The sequence below is a fragment of the Procambarus clarkii genome, chromosome 56 (genome assembly GCF_040958095.1).
Source record: "Procambarus clarkii isolate CNS0578487 chromosome 56, FALCON_Pclarkii_2.0, whole genome shotgun sequence".
Taxonomy (NCBI): domain Eukaryota; kingdom Metazoa; phylum Arthropoda; class Malacostraca; order Decapoda; family Cambaridae; genus Procambarus; species Procambarus clarkii.
The window spans coordinates 27,288,310-27,306,194 of NC_091205.1; the positions used below are offsets into that span (position 1 = coordinate 27,288,310).

At 39.3% G+C, this 17,885-nt stretch overlaps 2 protein-coding genes across 2 annotated transcripts; both read right to left on the reverse strand.

Annotated features, from left to right (window-relative positions):
• Positions 1-10,561: 10,561 nt before the first annotated feature.
• LOC138353030 (crustacyanin-C1 subunit-like) lies at positions 10,562-12,546 on the reverse strand. Its single transcript, XM_069305667.1, has 4 exons — positions 12,399-12,546; positions 11,383-11,467; positions 11,137-11,259; positions 10,562-11,030 (listed from the first exon to the last, which is right to left on the reverse strand). Exons 1-4 carry the CDS (start codon positions 12,534-12,536, stop codon positions 10,783-10,785), a joined length of 594 nt encoding a protein of 197 aa, XP_069161768.1. The 5' UTR covers positions 12,537-12,546; the 3' UTR covers positions 10,562-10,782.
• A 3,233-nt stretch (positions 12,547-15,779) lies between these two features.
• Positions 15,780-17,885, reverse strand: LOC138353031 (crustacyanin-C1 subunit-like). The gene is made up of 4 exons (XM_069305669.1): positions 17,739-17,885; positions 16,723-16,807; positions 16,469-16,591; positions 15,780-16,297 (listed from the first exon to the last, which is right to left on the reverse strand). Exons 1-4 carry the CDS (start codon positions 17,874-17,876, stop codon positions 16,050-16,052), a joined length of 594 nt encoding a protein of 197 aa, XP_069161770.1. The 5' UTR covers positions 17,877-17,885; the 3' UTR covers positions 15,780-16,049.

Genomic DNA, 17,885 nt, shown 5'->3' on the forward strand with positions numbered 1-17,885 from the left:
TATTAAATATGACCGAAAAAGTAAGATTAATAATTCTAACACGAATTTTCTCAATCCTTCGTACATTATGCTTCACTGTTGGAGGTAAATCAAAAATCGCTTCTCCAAAATTCATTTTTATTTCTAGTCTGACGCGACACGGGCGCGTTTCGTAAAACTTATTACATTTTCAAAGACTTCACAAATACACAACTGATTAGAACTTGCGTTTCCCTGATTTTATATCTACATTTGAGTGAGGTGGGAAGGGTGATGTGGCATTACATTTTGAGTGAGGTGGGAAGGATGATGTGGCATTAACACAAGACAGAACACTAGAGGATATTAATAGGGTATTAAAAGTATCAACACAAGACAGAACACGAAACAATGGGTATTGAATAGAAGTGTTTGTAGAAAGCCTATTGGTCCATATTTCTTGATGCTTCTATATTGGAGCGGAGTCTTGAGGTGGGTAGAATATAGTTGTGCAATAATTGGCTGTTGATTGCTGGTGTTGACTTCTTGATGTGTAGTGCCTCGCAAACGTCAAGCCGCCTGCTGTCGCTGTATCTATCGATGATTTCTGTGTTGTTTACTAGGATTTCTCTGGCGATGGTTTGGTTATGGGAAGAGATTATATGTTCCTTAATGGAGCCCTGTTGTTTATGCATCGTTAAACGCCTAGAAAGAGATGTTGTTGTCTTGCCTATATACTGGGTTTTTTGGAGCTTACAGTCCCCAAGTGGGCATTTGAAGGCATAGACGACGTTAGTCTCTTTTAAAGCGTTCTGTTTCGTGTCTGGAGAGTTTCTCATGAGTAGGCTGGCCGTTTTTCTGGTTTTATAGTAAATCGTCAGTTGTATCCTCTGATTTTTGTCTGTAGGGATAACGTTTCTATTAACAATATCTTTCAGGACCCTTTCCTCTGTTTTATGAGCTGTGGAAAAGAAGTTCCTGTAAAATAGTCTAATAGGGGGTATAGGTGTTGTGTTAGTTGTCTCTTCGGAGGTTGCATGGCTTTTCACTTTCCTTCTTATGATGTCTTCGATGAAACCATTGGAGAAGCCGTTATTAACTAGAACCTGCCTTACCCTACAGAGTTCTTCGTCGACTTGCTTCCATTCTGAGCTGTGGCTGAGAGCACGGTCGACGTATGCGTTAACAACACTCCTCTTGTACCTGTCAGGGCAGTCGCTGTTGGCATTTAGGCACATTCCTATGTTTGTTTCCTTTGTGTAGACTGCAGTGTGGAAACCTCCGCCCTTTTCCATGACTGTTACATCTAGAAAAGGCAGCTTCCCATCCTTTTCCGTCTCGTAAGTGAACGGAACTTCTTTTCCACAGCTCATAAAACAGAGGAAAGGGTCCTGAAAGATATTGTTAATAGAAACGTTATCCCTACAGACAAAAATCAGAGGATACAACTGACGATTTACTATAAAACCAGAAAAACGGCCAGCCTACTCATGAGAAACTCTCCAGACACGAAACAGAACGCTTTAAAAGAGACTAACGTCGTCTATGCCTTCAAATGCCCACTTGGGGACTGTAAGCTCCAAAAAACCCAGTATATAGGCAAGACAACAACATCTCTTTCTAGGCGTTTAACGATGCATAAACAACAGGGCTCCATTAAGGAACATATAATCTCTTCCCATAACCAAACCATCGCCAGAGAAATCCTAGTAAACAACACAGAAATCATCGATAGATACAGCGACAGCAGGCGGCTTGACGTTTGCGAGGCACTACACATCAAGAAGTCAACACCAGCAATCAACAGCCAATTATTGCACAACTATATTCTACCCACCTCAAGACTCCGCTCCAATATAGAAGCATCAAGAAATATGGACCAATAGGCTTTCTACAAACACTTCTATTCAATACCCATTGTTTCGTGTTCTGTCTTGTGTTGATACTTTTAATACCCTATTAATATCCTCTAGTGTTCTGTCTTGTGTTAATGCCACATCATCCTTCCCACCTCACTCAAAATGTAATGCCACATCACCCTTCCCACCTCACTCAAATGTAGATATAAAATCAGGGAAACGCAAGTTCTAATCAGTTGTGTATTTGTGAAGTCTTTGAAAATGTAATAAGTTTTACGAAACGCGCCCGTGTCGCGTCAGACTAGAAATAAAAATGAATTTTGGAGAAGCGATTTTTGATTTACCTCCAACAGTGAAGCATAATGTACGAAGGATTGAGAAAATTCGTGTTAGAATTATTAATCTTACTTTTTCGGTCATATTTAGTAATATATATATATATATATATATATATATATATATATATATATATATATATATATATATATATATATATATATATATATATATATATATATATAATTAGTAATAACGTTATCACTGATTTGTTTAATTTTTCTCATTCAATATCATAGTGATATAAATTGTACAAGATGTTTATCTGACAGTTTATATTTTAGTCAGAATTTCGTCAGCAGGACGTTTACACTCCCACAGATACTTCCAGTATCTCCAGTATTTCACATGATATTTACGATATTTATTTCACAGAATTACGAAGTTTCGTTGAAGATGTTGATGTAATATTGTTCTCGGGATGCTTATAATCTGTTCTAGGTTACAATAAACTCCAGTGAGAGAATGGGAATAATTTTAAATCAACAGGTATGTCATGCATTCGGAAGTTAATATTAGACGGTGTCCACATGAAACGGATAATTATATTATTGTAAATAAACTGAACTATCTTTGCCTAAAATAGTTTCTGGCAAAACACATATGAAAGTTCACTTCATTTTCTGTTCCTTTATCCCAACCCTTCGCCAAGACTTTAATTACTCAGGTGAGAGAAGTTTTAAGTTTAATTTAAAATACTATCTGGCTACAGACGAGAATCTTAAGTGTCTATATGAAGTGGCATTTACTTCAGCACGCATAGTCGCCAAACTAACTAGGAATCTAATCGTTCATTAGATTTTCAGTCTCTTAAGCAGTTGCAAGAACAATTCAGAGTTAATAGGAAAACTAAGATATTAGAGAAGTGCACGACATTTGTAGTTGTTTATCCTGAAGAAAACGGGAGGTATAAGACTCGTCGACTCAGCGGCTCAAGCACCTACTGTGGGGGAACTCCCGGATCAACCTTGACAAGAAGAAGACATCAAGGAACCTGTTCTACCTGGAGACCGCCGGAACACATGACGCGGCACTTTAAACATCATGGGGGTCTTGATTATGGCGTCAAACATCATGGGGGGTCTTGATTATGGCGTCAAACATCATGGGGGTCTTGATTATGGCGTCAAACATCATGGGGGTCTTGATTATGGCGTCAAACATCATGGGGGTCTTCATTATGGCGTCAAACATCATGGGGGGTCTTGATTATGGCGTCAAACGTCATGGGGGTCTTGATTATGGCGTCAAACATCATGGGGGTCTTGATTATGGCGTCAAACATCATGGGGGTCTTGATTATGGCGTCAAACATCATGGGGGTCTTGATTATGGCGTCAAACATCATGGGGGTCTTGATTATGGCGTCAAACATCATGGGGGGTCTTGATTATGGCGTCAAACATCATGGGGGTCTTGATTATGGCGTCAAACATCATGGGGGTCTTGATTATGGCGTCAAACATCATGGGGGGTCTTGATTATGGCGTCAAACATCATGGGGGTCTTGATTATGGCGTCAAACATCATGGGGGTCTTGATTATGGCGTCAAACATCATGGGGGGTCTTGATTACGGCGTCAAACATCATGGGGGTCTTGATTATGGCGTCAAACATCATGGGGGTCTTCATTATGGCGTCAAACATCATGGGGGTCTTGATTATGGCGTCAAACATCATGGGGGTCTTGATTATGGCGTCAAACATCATGGGGGTCTTGATTATGGCGTCAAACATCATGGGGGGTCTTGATTATGGCGTCAAACATCATGGGGGGTCTTGATTATGGCGTCAAACATCATGGGGGTCTTGATTACGGCGTCAAACATCATGGGGGTCTTGATTATGGCGTCAAACATCATGGGGGTCTTCATTATGGCGTCAAACATCATGGGGGTCTTGATTACGGCGTCAAACATCATGGGGGTCTTGATTATGGCGTCAAACATCATGGGGGTCTTCATTATGGCGTCAAACATCATGGGGGGTCTTGATTATGGCGTCAAACATCATGGGGGTCTTGATTATGGCGTCAAACATCATGGGGGTCTTCATTATGGCGTCAAACATCATGGGGGTCTTGATTACGGCGTCAAACATCATGGGGGTCTTGATTATGGCGTCAAACATCATGGGGGTCTTCATTATGGCGTCAAACATCATGGGGGGTCTTCATTATGGCGTCAAACATCATGGGGGTCTTCATTATGGCGTCAAACATCATGGGGATCTTCATTATGGCGTCAAACATCATGGGGGGTCTTCATTATGGCGTCAAACATCATGGGGGTCTTCATTATGGCGTCAAACATCATGGGGGGTCTTCATTATGGCGTCAAACATCATGGGGGGTCTTCATTATGGCGTCAAACATCACGGGGGGTCTTCATTATGGCGTCAAACATCATGGGGGTCTTCATTATGGCGTCAAACATCATGGGGGTCTTCATTATGGCGTCAAACATCATGGGGGGTCTTGATTATGGCGTCAAACATCATGGGGGGTCTTCATTATGGCGTCAAACATCATGGGGGTCTTCATTATGGCGTCAAACATCATGGGGGTCTTCATTATGGCGTCAAACATCATGGGGGGTCTTCATTATGGCGTCAAACATCATGGGGGGTCTTCATTATGGCGTCAAACATCATGGGGGGTCTTCATTATGGCGTCAAACATCATGGGGGTCTTCATTATGGCGTCAAACATCATGGGGGGTCTTCATTATGGCGTCAAACATCATGGGGGGTCTTCATTATGGCGTCAAACATCATGGGGGTCTTCATTATGGCGTCAAACATCATGGGGGTCTTCATTATGGCGTCAAACATCATGGGGGGTCTTCATTATGGCGTCAAACATCATGGGGGTCTTCATTATGGCGTCAAACATCATGGGGGTCTTCATTATGGCGCCAAACATCATGGGGGTCTTCATTATGGCGCCAAACCATCCTCTTCACCTTTCCTGATTGATACGACGCCTGGGGCTGGTATTGCCTATGGGTCACAAGCAGGTTTAATTTTGTTTTTGTTTTCGTTTTCCTGTTGGAACTTAACGTAAAAGACTGTGTTTGGCGCTGGCTTGTCTGAGAGGTGGCTGGAGGCGGGTGTTGGTGGGTCTCTTGTGTACCCCCAGAGTGTGGTGGGCATCTGGGGCCAGATTTACGAAGCAGTTACGCAAGTACTTACGAACGTGTACAGCTTTCCTCAATCTTTGGCGGCTTTGATTACATTTATTAAACAGTTTACAAGAATGAAAACTCGCCAATTAACTGTTGTTATTGTTATAAACATCCTCCTGGTGCTTTGAAGCTCCTTAGTTGTTTAAGTTAACTGTAAACAAAGCCGCCAAAGATTGAGAAAAGATATACAGGTTTGTGTTTGCATAACTTCTTCGTGAATCTAGCCCCCTGCTCCGCTGCAGGTTCAGCTGATAATCAACAATCGCTGATCTATTAAATGTAGAATAGCCACATTTAAATAGTGAATTATTTGCTAGATAGCTTTTGATCCATCGGGTCTTTTTTAATGAAAGGACTACTAACGACACACTTAGCTAAGTCACAACTTGTGTAAATTAAATATTTCAGGCTGAACTAAATAGTAATTTAATGGTTATGCTTGAGAAACTTAAATGTTCTAGTGTGTTGAATGATCAACTGATTTCATTAGATAATGTTGGCTTTGATTTGTCCTAAGATGGGGGAAGCCACCTTCAAGAGTCAAATATTGCTGGCATTTGATTGAACATTTGACTGCAAAATCTCGCGGTCCCAACTCAAGACATCATGCTTGATTTCAACTATTCCTTCCAAATTATGTTAATATTAAGCATAAAATTATGAGAAATCTATCATGTCACTTGGAAGAGTTCAATGTTCAAGCATAAAATAATCTACTAATGGTGCATCCGAGAATTCTGTGTCGAGTGTAAAGTAATCTTAAGTAGGTATATTAGAGATTTAAATACACAGAAAAAAAAATTTGGTGGATAATCATTGGAGATTTCAATGCATATAAAGTAATCCACAAAAATTATTTTATGACTTTAATACATATATAAAGTAACCTAAAAAAGGTACACTGGAGATTTGAATGCTTGAGTAAATTAACCTAAAGAAGCAAATTTAGACAACTCAAAGGACATATAATATAATCTAGGGGTTGCTTATTGGAGATTTCAATGCATATATAAAGTAATCTAAAGGCTGTTCATAGAAGTTTACAAAGTAATCAATAAGGGGTTCATGACAGACTTCAATGTGCACATAAAGTAATGTAAAAGTTTTCACGGGAGACTTTAATGCATATATATAGTAATCCAAAAGATGTAAATTGGAGTTTTTTTTTTTTTTTTTTTTTTTTTTTTTTTTTTTTTTTTTTTTTTTTTTTTTTTTTTTAGATATATACAAGAGTTGTTACATTCTTGTACAGCCACTAGTACGCGTAGCGTTTCGGGCAGGTCCCTGGAATACGATCCTCGCCGCGAAGAATTGTTTTTACAACCAAGTACACATTTTACTGTTGAGTTAAACAGAGGCTACAGTTAAGGATTTACGCCCAGTAAATTCTCGCCAGCCAGGATACGAACCCATGACAAAGCGCTCGCGGAACGCCAGGCGAGTGTCTTACCACAGCACCACTGAGACTGGTAATTCAATGACTTGAATCTCTCCATTGTAGAGATTCAGTACTCATTGATGCTCCTTCTGGTAAATCTTACCCACATGCTCATTGATGCTCCCACAAGTAAGACTTACCTTCATGCTCTTAATATAATGATACAATAGTGGTTATTTTATGATTAAAACTGCATTTACAACCTTGTACTAGTGCGAAATTTAAATAATTTATCAATCCTCCCTAACTAGACAGTCACGAAGCGGCCTGCAACCCTTAACAGACAATAAACAATATAATTTTTCTTCAGTATTTTGCTGTGTCTCATCCACACTCAGAGCTATCTTGCAGCACTTATACATTTAATTGAAATTATTCTAAATAACAAAATTAATCACATTTTCTGTAAAATAGTATTGCATGCGAAACATGCAACTTCTTGGTGTTATTAATGAATGTTTCCACTTTATCAAAACATTTTGTTTAAAAAAATACATAAAATATAAACAAAACAATAAAATTTAAATAGCCAAAAATATCCTCATCGCACCCTAGCAAGAAATCTACAATTCCTTATTGTACTTTTCTGGAGTCTTTCTTGTTAACTGTATCCTGGCCTGGCTGGTAGAGTGACGGCCTGGTATTTCACATGCTCATCAGCAGCTAATAGGCATTATAGAGGTTTGCGAGTTATCAGTATTATTAGAATTTGAAGAATGAACATCACATACACTTACATTTTCCCTCTTAATCAGTTTTGAATAATCTGATTCAGAACATTTGGGCTTCGCGCTGTACACCAGGAAAAGAGTCTCGCCCTCTAGTCTAATTAATTTATAGATTACTAGATAGATACCCGATTGTGCAAGGATCTCTCTCACACTTCTTCCTCTCTCTCTCTCTCTCTCTCTCTCTCTCTCTCTCTCTCTCTCTCTCTCTCTCTCTCTCTCTTTTTCTTTCCATCTCCTCCTATCACCCAGTCTCTCAGTTCTCCCTCTGTCTCATGCAGCTCTTCCCCTATCCTCTTCTCCTCTCCTTTCATTTCCTCTTCACCATTCTCACTCAACATCCCACTTCTTTTCCCGTCGTTTTCCCTCTCTCGTTCTTTCTCCCCTCTCTTCTTCACACTCCCACTTTCTCCACCTCTCTCCTTCACTCTCCAATAAATCCCACGTTTCATCCTCAGTGTCCCTTTCACCCTTTCTGCTTTCATTCTCTCATTCTCTCTCTCTCTCTCTCTCTCTCTCTCTCTCTCTCTCTCTCTCTCTCTCTCTCTCTCTCTGTCACTCTCAAAAATTTTATACTGTTAATTTGGTAACCCGAATCTTACAGAAATCTGAATGCATTAATTTTCATTGTTTTCCAGTAATCAGCGGGAATAAGCAATTAAACCATGAAAATGATGGAAGCAGCTGCTCTACAGAAAAAACGTATCCCTAATTTTCATGAAAATCGCAGAGGTTGCTATAGATGCCGATATTTTTTAAAAACGTAATACTAGGGCCGACACCGCCAGGCCTACGGTGGCTCACATGCCAGTCAGCTGTCATCTTGGAAAGTTGGATGAGGCGAGCCCCCAATGTGGGAAAAACATGTCGAGATGGGTCCGTCTAATTACCACAAGCTACACAAGCTTCACAAAGCTTCACAAAGCTTCCTGGCAATACGTTAGTAATGAATAAATATGATATGTTAGGTTAGGTTGACCTAACCTAAACTAACCTTACCTAACCTAATTTAACTTAACCAAACCAAACCTAACCATACCTAACCTAACCAACGCTTGGATCGTCGACTTGATTTGGTGTCACCAGCTCTTTATTTTCGTCTAATTTCTTAATAAAAATATACTTTTTCAGATTAAAATTATGTTTTCTCGTGTTGTACATTCAGCACCAACATTATAATGAGTAAATATATCATATTTATTCATTACTAACATATTGCCAGGAAGCTTTGTGAAGCTTGTGTAGCTTGTGGTAATTAGACGGACCATGTCGAGATTGATATGAGAGGAGACTACCAGGGACTTGTACTGAACTAAATTAAAAATTACTGTCTGCAAATTAATTCAACTAAAATCTCTAGCTAGGGTCGTAAATTCTAGCTCTTCTTTTCCTAATGACAGATTGTGGGCTGTAAGGGGCAGGTGGGGTGAATTAGTTGATAGGTTGATTGAAGATCCACAGTCTACCTGCCGACAGGTATCTTACATCGGCTTGTATTTTATACAAGGATAAGATTTAATAAAACAAGGATAAGATTTAATAAATTCAGTTCTATGCTGAACACTGGCTCTGTTTAAATCAGGAATTTAAACATACATAGTCTAGCCTAGCACCATAACTATTAACAACCAATATATTCTTATACTATAAACAATAATTTGAATTGTATAAGTATGATAAATGACTTTAAATGTAGTCTAAGTACTGTTACTAAGTACAAAAATTATATTCAATTAAATGAATTTATATGATAACTTGAAAATAACTAATCAAGCAATAGTTAACTTAATTTATATATTCAAGTATATATGCAGATGTATTTATATGATGAGGTACAGTCAGCTTGACTGAATCTTTTCCCACACAATGGACGCTCATGAGGTTTTGTTTACTTTGATTGAATCTTTTCTTATGTCATGGACACTCATGAGATTTGGTGCTTAAAAATTCAACTGTTGCACTACAATATTAATAAACTTACTGAAATATGAGGCGTTGCCTCGCTTTATAACCGACAGACAGACTTATTGGATATTAAAGTCATACAATTGGCCAATTAATACACTACTGTGATAACCTTCAATATACTTCTCTGAATGCCGGATGCCTGTCTGACAGTGTGCCAGACTTGATAACTCTCTTGTCACGAGTTTAGTCACGATATTTTATATCACAGCTTTGCTGTAGATTGTTCTTGTAGCGTTGCTATGTGATTTTTCTTTAATTGCAGTTGCAGAAAGATGATAGTTGATGGTGAAGATGGAGACAAGAGTCACTGTGTGCTCCACTCTACACTTATATAAATGTTCTAGGAATTTTCCTTGTAGATATATTGTCCAGGTACTCCCCCAGGTCTAGAGAGTATTCACTGGTGATAAAGATAATTCGATAAGGTGTCCTGAGCTAAATAATGTTCGCTAAGGCACTCGTACGTTCTCACTCCTTAGTAAACAAACGCGCTCTGGCCGCGGGGTGTGGTGGGCGCTTCTTGTTCCCTAGATGCCCCGCCCTCTCCCTTGAGAGGAGGTAGCTTTCAATGAATATTGATTGATTATTTTTACTGTCTAGACATATGATTGAGATAAGATGTGATTATAATATAATTAGATATAGGATATAAAGATTATAAGTAGTACTTGCTAGCACTACTGATTCTTATTAAGGATTCGATTTATAATCTCTACCTGATATTGATTATGTTCCAATAGATTTTTAATTAAGAAATCCTTCTAGAAGCTCCTGGATCCTTGAGAGATCATGCACAAAGTCACGTAGGCATCTATAGGGCCCTATGGCATACGTGATCATAGTGCCATTGTCATCTAGGATCAAGATGTATAATGATTCGGATATGATTTTGATATGATATAGAAATAATACATTTCTTAGATGATATTATAGATATAGCGGGTAAAAATTTCCCACACCCAAGACAGACAGACACGGACTGAGAGACTGTATTTATTAGATATAAATTGGAAATGGGATCAATAAACCGCTTCAGTGAGACTCGAAAAAATAAACATTCAGGATTCAAAGTAAAAAAAATTCACGAATATGAATATATTTGCCAAAATATGTGTTATCACACATGTTTACAATCACTAGGTGCATAATTTTATGACATACAAATAAATATCATCATCTGATTCTCTTGGATTACTGGGTATATTACTATAGGAAAAATACATAAGTAAATGGGGGTCGTCAAACGCAATGAGATACGACAACGTGCATGTGTCATTGTCATAATTAATGTTTCATAAGAAAAGGGAGCTCAGAGATATTTTTGGGCATCATAATCGCATGAATATCCTTGAACAGTTTGCTGGAAGCGGGAAGTGTCCACTTTGAGGTTCCTGAAGACGGCTTCACAGTGCTTCACGAACTTGTCATCGAGACTGGGGGAACGGGAGAAGATGAAGGCAAAGTCGGAGTAATAAAGATTGTTGAAGCTCATGCAGGAGTACAAGCATGCGAAGTTGGAGTAGTCCGTGTCCAGGATCACGTAAGGGGCGGCAAACGCTGGTGGCAAGGAAATTTATTAGCGCATTACTAACGCATATTTGAGTTGAATATAATGTACAGATGAAAGGCTTATAATTTACGAGAAGAAACTGCTGCAACTTACAGTTCTCGTAGTCAATAGTCAGATGAGGTTCACCGAAGGGATTGGGATACACCCTCCCATTGCGCTTCACCAGTTTTCCATAACCATTCAAGCCAGTTGACTTGACTTCAAACTGATTGCCATCTGCAAGGGACGGAATGTTTCACGTGGATATTCGTCATAGGTCCTTCAAAATATTATACTCTATATTTGGTTTCAAGTTTCTATTTAACCAATTCGCAGGAACCAGATAAGGATAAAACTTACCGAAGAAATATTCGTTGCGGACACATTTGTTGATCAACTGATATGGGTTGTTAGTAAGAGCGAACTCATACCATACACCGGCATACTGAAACATAACACAACACACTATAATATCCAGCATAATCACGCACACATATACATAGACAAGCTCATCGAAGAGATCTCGAAGAATTATATCATATATATCTCCAAACGTAGATCTTAATAGCTCAAATATTGTAGCCGAGAAGCGCTCGACATACTTAAACACTGTTTGATAAGTACATACAATATATTATAAGTCGACAAGCATATGGGTGTATATATGAAGCATATATATATATATATATATATATATATATATATATATATATATATATATATATATATATATATATATATATATATATATATATATATATATATATATATATATATATATATATATTGGTGTATACTGGCAGCAGGTTTTCTTTCAAACATGTTTCATTGAATATGACCGCATATTCTGTATTTATTATTTTTTGGTTTAGGGCTTCTATCCCTCTAACTATTTTCTTAGCATCAGGGCTTAATTGGAATAGGAGTTCTCCAAAACTCATTTTCGTACTTTTAAGGTGAAGAAAAGAAGTGATTTACTATAGAGTGTATTACACTTATTTGTATAATTTGCACGACAATGTCGTGCAAATTATACAAATAAGTGTAATACACTCTATAGTAAATCACTTCTTTTCTTCACCTTAAAAGTACGAAAATGAGTTTTGGAGAACTCCTATTCCAATTAAGCCCTGATGCTAAGAAAATAGTTAGAGGGATAGAAGCCCTAAACCAAAAAAATAATAAATACAGAATATGCGGTCATATTCAATGAAACATATATATATATATATATATATATATATATATATATATATATATATATATATATATATATATATATATATATATATATATATATATATATATATATATATATATATATTCATATGCTTCATTGGGGTAAAGGTGTCTTAGATTTCTTCAGTAAAACTTACATTGGCGTGCTTTGGGACCTGCTCAGCCCATAACTTGCTTTCATAAACAGCAGGACACTGGCCGGGGACCACGAAGTCCGGGATCTTGTCAGCAGCGACGGCGGCCACGAGGACCAGCAGGATGGCCAGCGAGTTCATGGTGTGAGGCAGAAGTGGCTTCTGAGTTCCAACAGCATCGCGCACCATTTTATACGAGCGAGGCTGAAGTCACCTTCAGAAAATTTTGCGAATATGGTCTATGGTCGTGTTTTAAAAAAGAATTATGTTTACCCTCAAACTTATATATACCAAACAATTTATGTTCTGTTATGGTTTGACTTCAATTTTTTTTCATGAACAGGGAACGGTTCTATAGATATTTATAAACAAAAATATACAACAGAGTACAACCAAAAATTATTTAATTGACGAGCTGGTAGAAAGTGTTCCTCCCGGTGCTCCAGCGTGACGCGACCTATATAAACAAAGGAAGGTGGTAGCGAGCGTCAGTGTGACACCAACCATTGTTACTGGTCGCCCTTCCACCAGCAGGGGAAGGGCGAACCGCGGTACTACTATACTCCCCAACTCTATACTAAATACTCCCCAATTGCTTGGTGTTTATACTCCGAGAGTTCTCTATAGTCCTGTACCATGTTCGTTGTTGAAGTATATATTGCTGGCTGGTTGGTAAGCTATTGTGGTGGTCCTAGTAACCCTCCAGAGGGCGATAGACCTTACACTCAACACCAAACTGTCGCCCTCGAGACTTGTGCAGTGTTATGGGGGCTACAAGTATTGTGCTTAAACTGTGCATCAATTGTTTTTTGTCGAGAAGGCCTTTCATATCAGAAGTATTAGTCCATTAGTGAATTGTATAGAGAAGTGTATAGTGAATATTACACTATGATGGGTATAAATTTTTAGTCACGCGCACACGAGTATTATATATTAGAATGATGGATGTCTTTTATGAGCGGAATTGGATATTTCTATCAATATCAGAGAATCCGAATATTGCCAATGCCCAACTACAGATCATCCAGTGATCCTGAACTGAATTTACAACCCTGACGCTTGACAAACAACGCTATAGTACATACTCTTGTCAAAATATTTATAAAAAATATCCGCTCAACAATAGAGGTCGCTAGAAGTCTACGGCGAAGATGCCATACTTTCCCTGAAACATAATTAATTTTCAATAAACCATCCGCATTACCTCATAATATCATGTTGTTGTTGTTGTTAAAAGATTCGCTACTTGGAACAAAAAGATCCAAGTAGCACGGGGTATGGTGAGCCCGTTGTGAATTTACCTGGCACGGGAGCGGGGCTCTAACTTCCTCTCTTAATATCAATATCTGGGCAAGTTTTGCTCATGAGAGAGAGAGATATTGAGCACTTAGAGCCACACACCACCGCCTCACAGAAAGTTAGAGTTCGAGTGACGTAACACATCCCGCCGCACGTCTGCTGAGAAGCGAAAACCAGCCATTCAGCCGCGTGCGTCACCCCACCTCTTGACGCAACACAGTGTGCGTCACCCCATCTCCTGACGCAACACAGTGTGTATCACCCCATCTCCTGATGCAGCAAAGTGGGCGTCACCCCATCTTCTGACGCAACACAGTGTGCGTCACCCCATCTCCTGACGCAACGCAGTGTGCGTCACCCCAATTCCTGACGCAGCACAGTGTGCGTCACCCCATCTCCTGACGCAACACAGTGTGCGTCACCCCCACCTTCTGACGCAATACAGTGGGCCTTACCGACAGTGCAAGTTTTATCTGAAAGTCGTGAGTTACACTTGCGTCTGGACTCATTTGATTTGTTTAAGAATTTTGGTGTGTCATTGGTAATTACTTGGAACCATCAACGAGAGGAAATTGCGAAGCTGAAGTCAGCTCTGTGGAGTAGCAGAACCCCATCAGAGTTAGGCAGGATGCCATCAGAGGCAGACACTTGTGTTTTCCTTCTCACATTCGCCTGCAGGAACATAAAGTTGACGCCCTTGCTAAGGTTGCAGTAAATAAAGACAATGTTAAACAGAATCTTGAGTTATCAAATAGGCCCCTTAAATGTGTCATTAGATGAGAACTCTTGGGTGAATTGGAAGAAAGCAGAACAGTGCAAACTGGAACTAGCAAGTCCATTGTTCATCATAATGAAATGTGTGAAGTAAAACATGTGTATGTGGCAAGTAACAAAATCAGCAGACTAGCAGACGTTGTCACAGCTCGAATAAGACTTGGCTACAAGTATCTCTGGCAGCTCGGCTTGAATAGAGATCTAAATGAAGTAAATTGCAAAGAGCGTGGTGAAAGAGAGTTAAATTTGCAGAGTTAATTTTTCAATTAACCCTGACAGTGAAGAAAAACTTAAGAAATATTGAGAAGATTCTTGTTAGAATCATTAATCTTACCCTTTCGGTCATATTCAACAACATAGGGTACCACCTCTGATGCAATTGTAGGGACCCATAGCCTCGAAGAAGAAAATAAAGAATATTCAGAGAAGACCTTGTGGATTCTTACTGAACACTTTAATCTTTTCTTCTCTAACCACACCTATTTTTTTTTTTTGCAATGCTATAGTTTACAGAGAACACACATATATATATAACAATATAACAATCAGAGTTCGAAGACTTGGTCCAGCTCCTCGCAGATTGGGTGCGTACCCAGGATACAGCACGCATTTACCCTCTGATCTGCGACACTGAGGCGCTGGAACAGGAAACTGGCCGCTCGTGAGTCTTTAGTTTTCCCAATGAGTTCCTCGCCCACCTCCTTTGAGAACTTAAGTGCACGTTAACCCTAGGCGCCCAGAGTTTCAGAGCCTATCAGCACGAACCTGTAACAACGTTCTAGGTCTCCGTACTTGTTGGTTTTCTGGGTCTCCCTGAAGGTGGCCGCCCCGCCTCCCTCAGCTGCGCTGTAACGTAGATAGATATCAGCCAATGTAGACGCACACGTGTAATCCCACACGACCTGTTTACCTTCCCTCCATGGCTGCAGGGTGACTTCATCTGGGCATTTTTGGCTGTTGTCAGGTCTGCACAACTGAGGTTCCCTTTGTGCTGGACACCCAGCTGTAGCCAAACTTCTCTTGATGATGTCATTGACTGCTTCATGTCTGCCAATCTTTCCCTGTGTCTTACGACAGATGAGGCCATGGCTGCCATACTGGCAGCATTTTTTTTTATACATGTCTCATTGAACATGACAGCATATTCTGTATTAACAATTTTCTGGTTTAGGGCTTCTATCCCTCTTACTAGTGCCCTTGCATCAGGGTTCGGTTGAAGATGAGTTCACCAAAAGTCATGTTCGTTTTCAAGGTGAAGAAAAAGAAGTGAATAACTGTAGAATGTATTATACTTATTATAAAATTGCACAACGTTTCGAACCTACATGGTTCATTCTCAAGTGATGTTACAATACAGGACATTATATTTAAAATATTAGGTTCGAGGAAACAACATTTGTATATGTATATGTATTTTTATCATATACAACAATGATTATCATGTATATTCATAAATCCGCTGAAACATTCTCATTGACGTATGAAAAGTACTCGAATTATTTTTACTATCCATTTTTTTTTTTTTAGTTTTGAAACAGTTTAGTGACGTACAGAATGTCTATCCATATCCAGCATAGACATTCAAAGAGTTTTCTGTACATCATAATTGCAAGATGATCCTTGGGGAGTTTTGATGAAGCGGGAAGTGTCAAAATTTATCTTCTTGAAGGCAGCTTCACACCGCTTCACGAACTTGTCTGCCAGGCTGGGCGAGCGGGAGAAGATGAAGGCAAAGTCGGTGTAATAACTTTGGCCGAAGTCGACGCAGGAGTACAAGCAGGCGAAGTTGGTGTAGTCCGTGTCCAGGAAGACAATCGGGGCAGCAAAAGCTGTAAAATTAGAAAACACATTATGTGACTCAATCTCAAATGTTTAATGACGCACTCGGTTCTTTATCATTCTGATAGTTTCAAAATGTAAATAAGAAACTCTATTATGCACACTACATATAATGGTCATACATAAAGGCATTGTCACAGGAATCTGCTGCGGGAACTTACAGTTCTCAAAGTCCAAGGTGAGATGGGGTTCACCGAAGGGACTAGGATACGACTTTCCGTTTCGCTTCAGTAAGCTGCCGTCAGCAGTAACGCCATGTGCCGCCGCAGTAAACACTTTAGCATCTGAAGAAGTGGGTTGTTTTTGAATGATTTTATTGTAACACACGAAATGCAAACCGGTTAATGTTGATGCCAGTTGGTATATGAGCACTGTATTCAGAACACTGGGAGGAAAGAGGGGTAACAAATCTTACCGAAGGATATTTCGTTCCGGACACACTTGGTGAGGGGCTGATATGGGTTCTTCGTAAGAGCGAATTCATACCATTCTCCAACAATCTGCAACATAAGAAAATAATAATTCTCAACCCAGTCACTTCTCTATATCTCTTTTCAATATATAGTTCAAGATACTCTTATTAAACCATCAAAAAGATCACAGAAGATAACAGCTGTTTTAGCTCCTCGATGGTGACGTGTTGGCTCTCAAGTAGCAAGGTTTTGTACGATATATATATCGTACTTAATAGCTGTAATCTTCTTTCAAGCCTGACAAAAAGATATCCAGAGACATTGCAGTAGTCATACACAGACTCAGACTTGGTTACAAGTGCTGCTGGGAGGTAAAAACCCAATAGTTAAAGAGTGTCATATCTGTGGAACAGAAGCAGAGGCGCCACTATTACACTACTTACTGGAATGTGAAGCTACTGAAGCCCTGCGCATCAAACTTAACATTAATCCAACGACAGCAGCTGCATTAGATGCACATTCCACAGCCACTACAATTATTAGAAAAGCAGTTGAAGAATGGGACACAATAGTGAACATTGTGCATCAACATCCGCCACCAAGATAATATTATTAAAACTAGACTAAAACCAGTGCTCTGAAACAAACGAAAAAAAACAGGGGAAAAGGAGGAAACCCCACCTCCATTTAAAACTTTGACCCAAATATCAGAGTAACAAGGTTATACACTCTTCTGTAATAGAAGAGGGTGTAACCTCTGAGATTGAAGAGTAATCGTTCCACTTCTTCTGGTCTGTAGGATACTGTGCTCGCCTTATTAACCCTCCCACGGTTTAATTGTCGTTAAGTTCAACACAAACACCTCCGGCTCAAATAATTTTACATATTCTAATTAAGTCTCTTCGTTTTCTTCTAAACATTCTCAGCATTTATTCTCGTTTTGTGTATGAGCGTTCAATGATATTTAAAGTCGATTTTCATCTAATTATTTTCAAAAAAGCCATGAAATAAAACTTACGTTGGCATGGTTAGGTTTCTGTTCGGTCCACAACTTGCTCTCGTCGACGGCAGGACACTGGCCGGGGACCACGAAGTCCGGGATCTTGTCAGCAGCGACGGCGGCCACGAGGACCAGCAGGATGGCCAGCGAGTTCATAATGCGAGG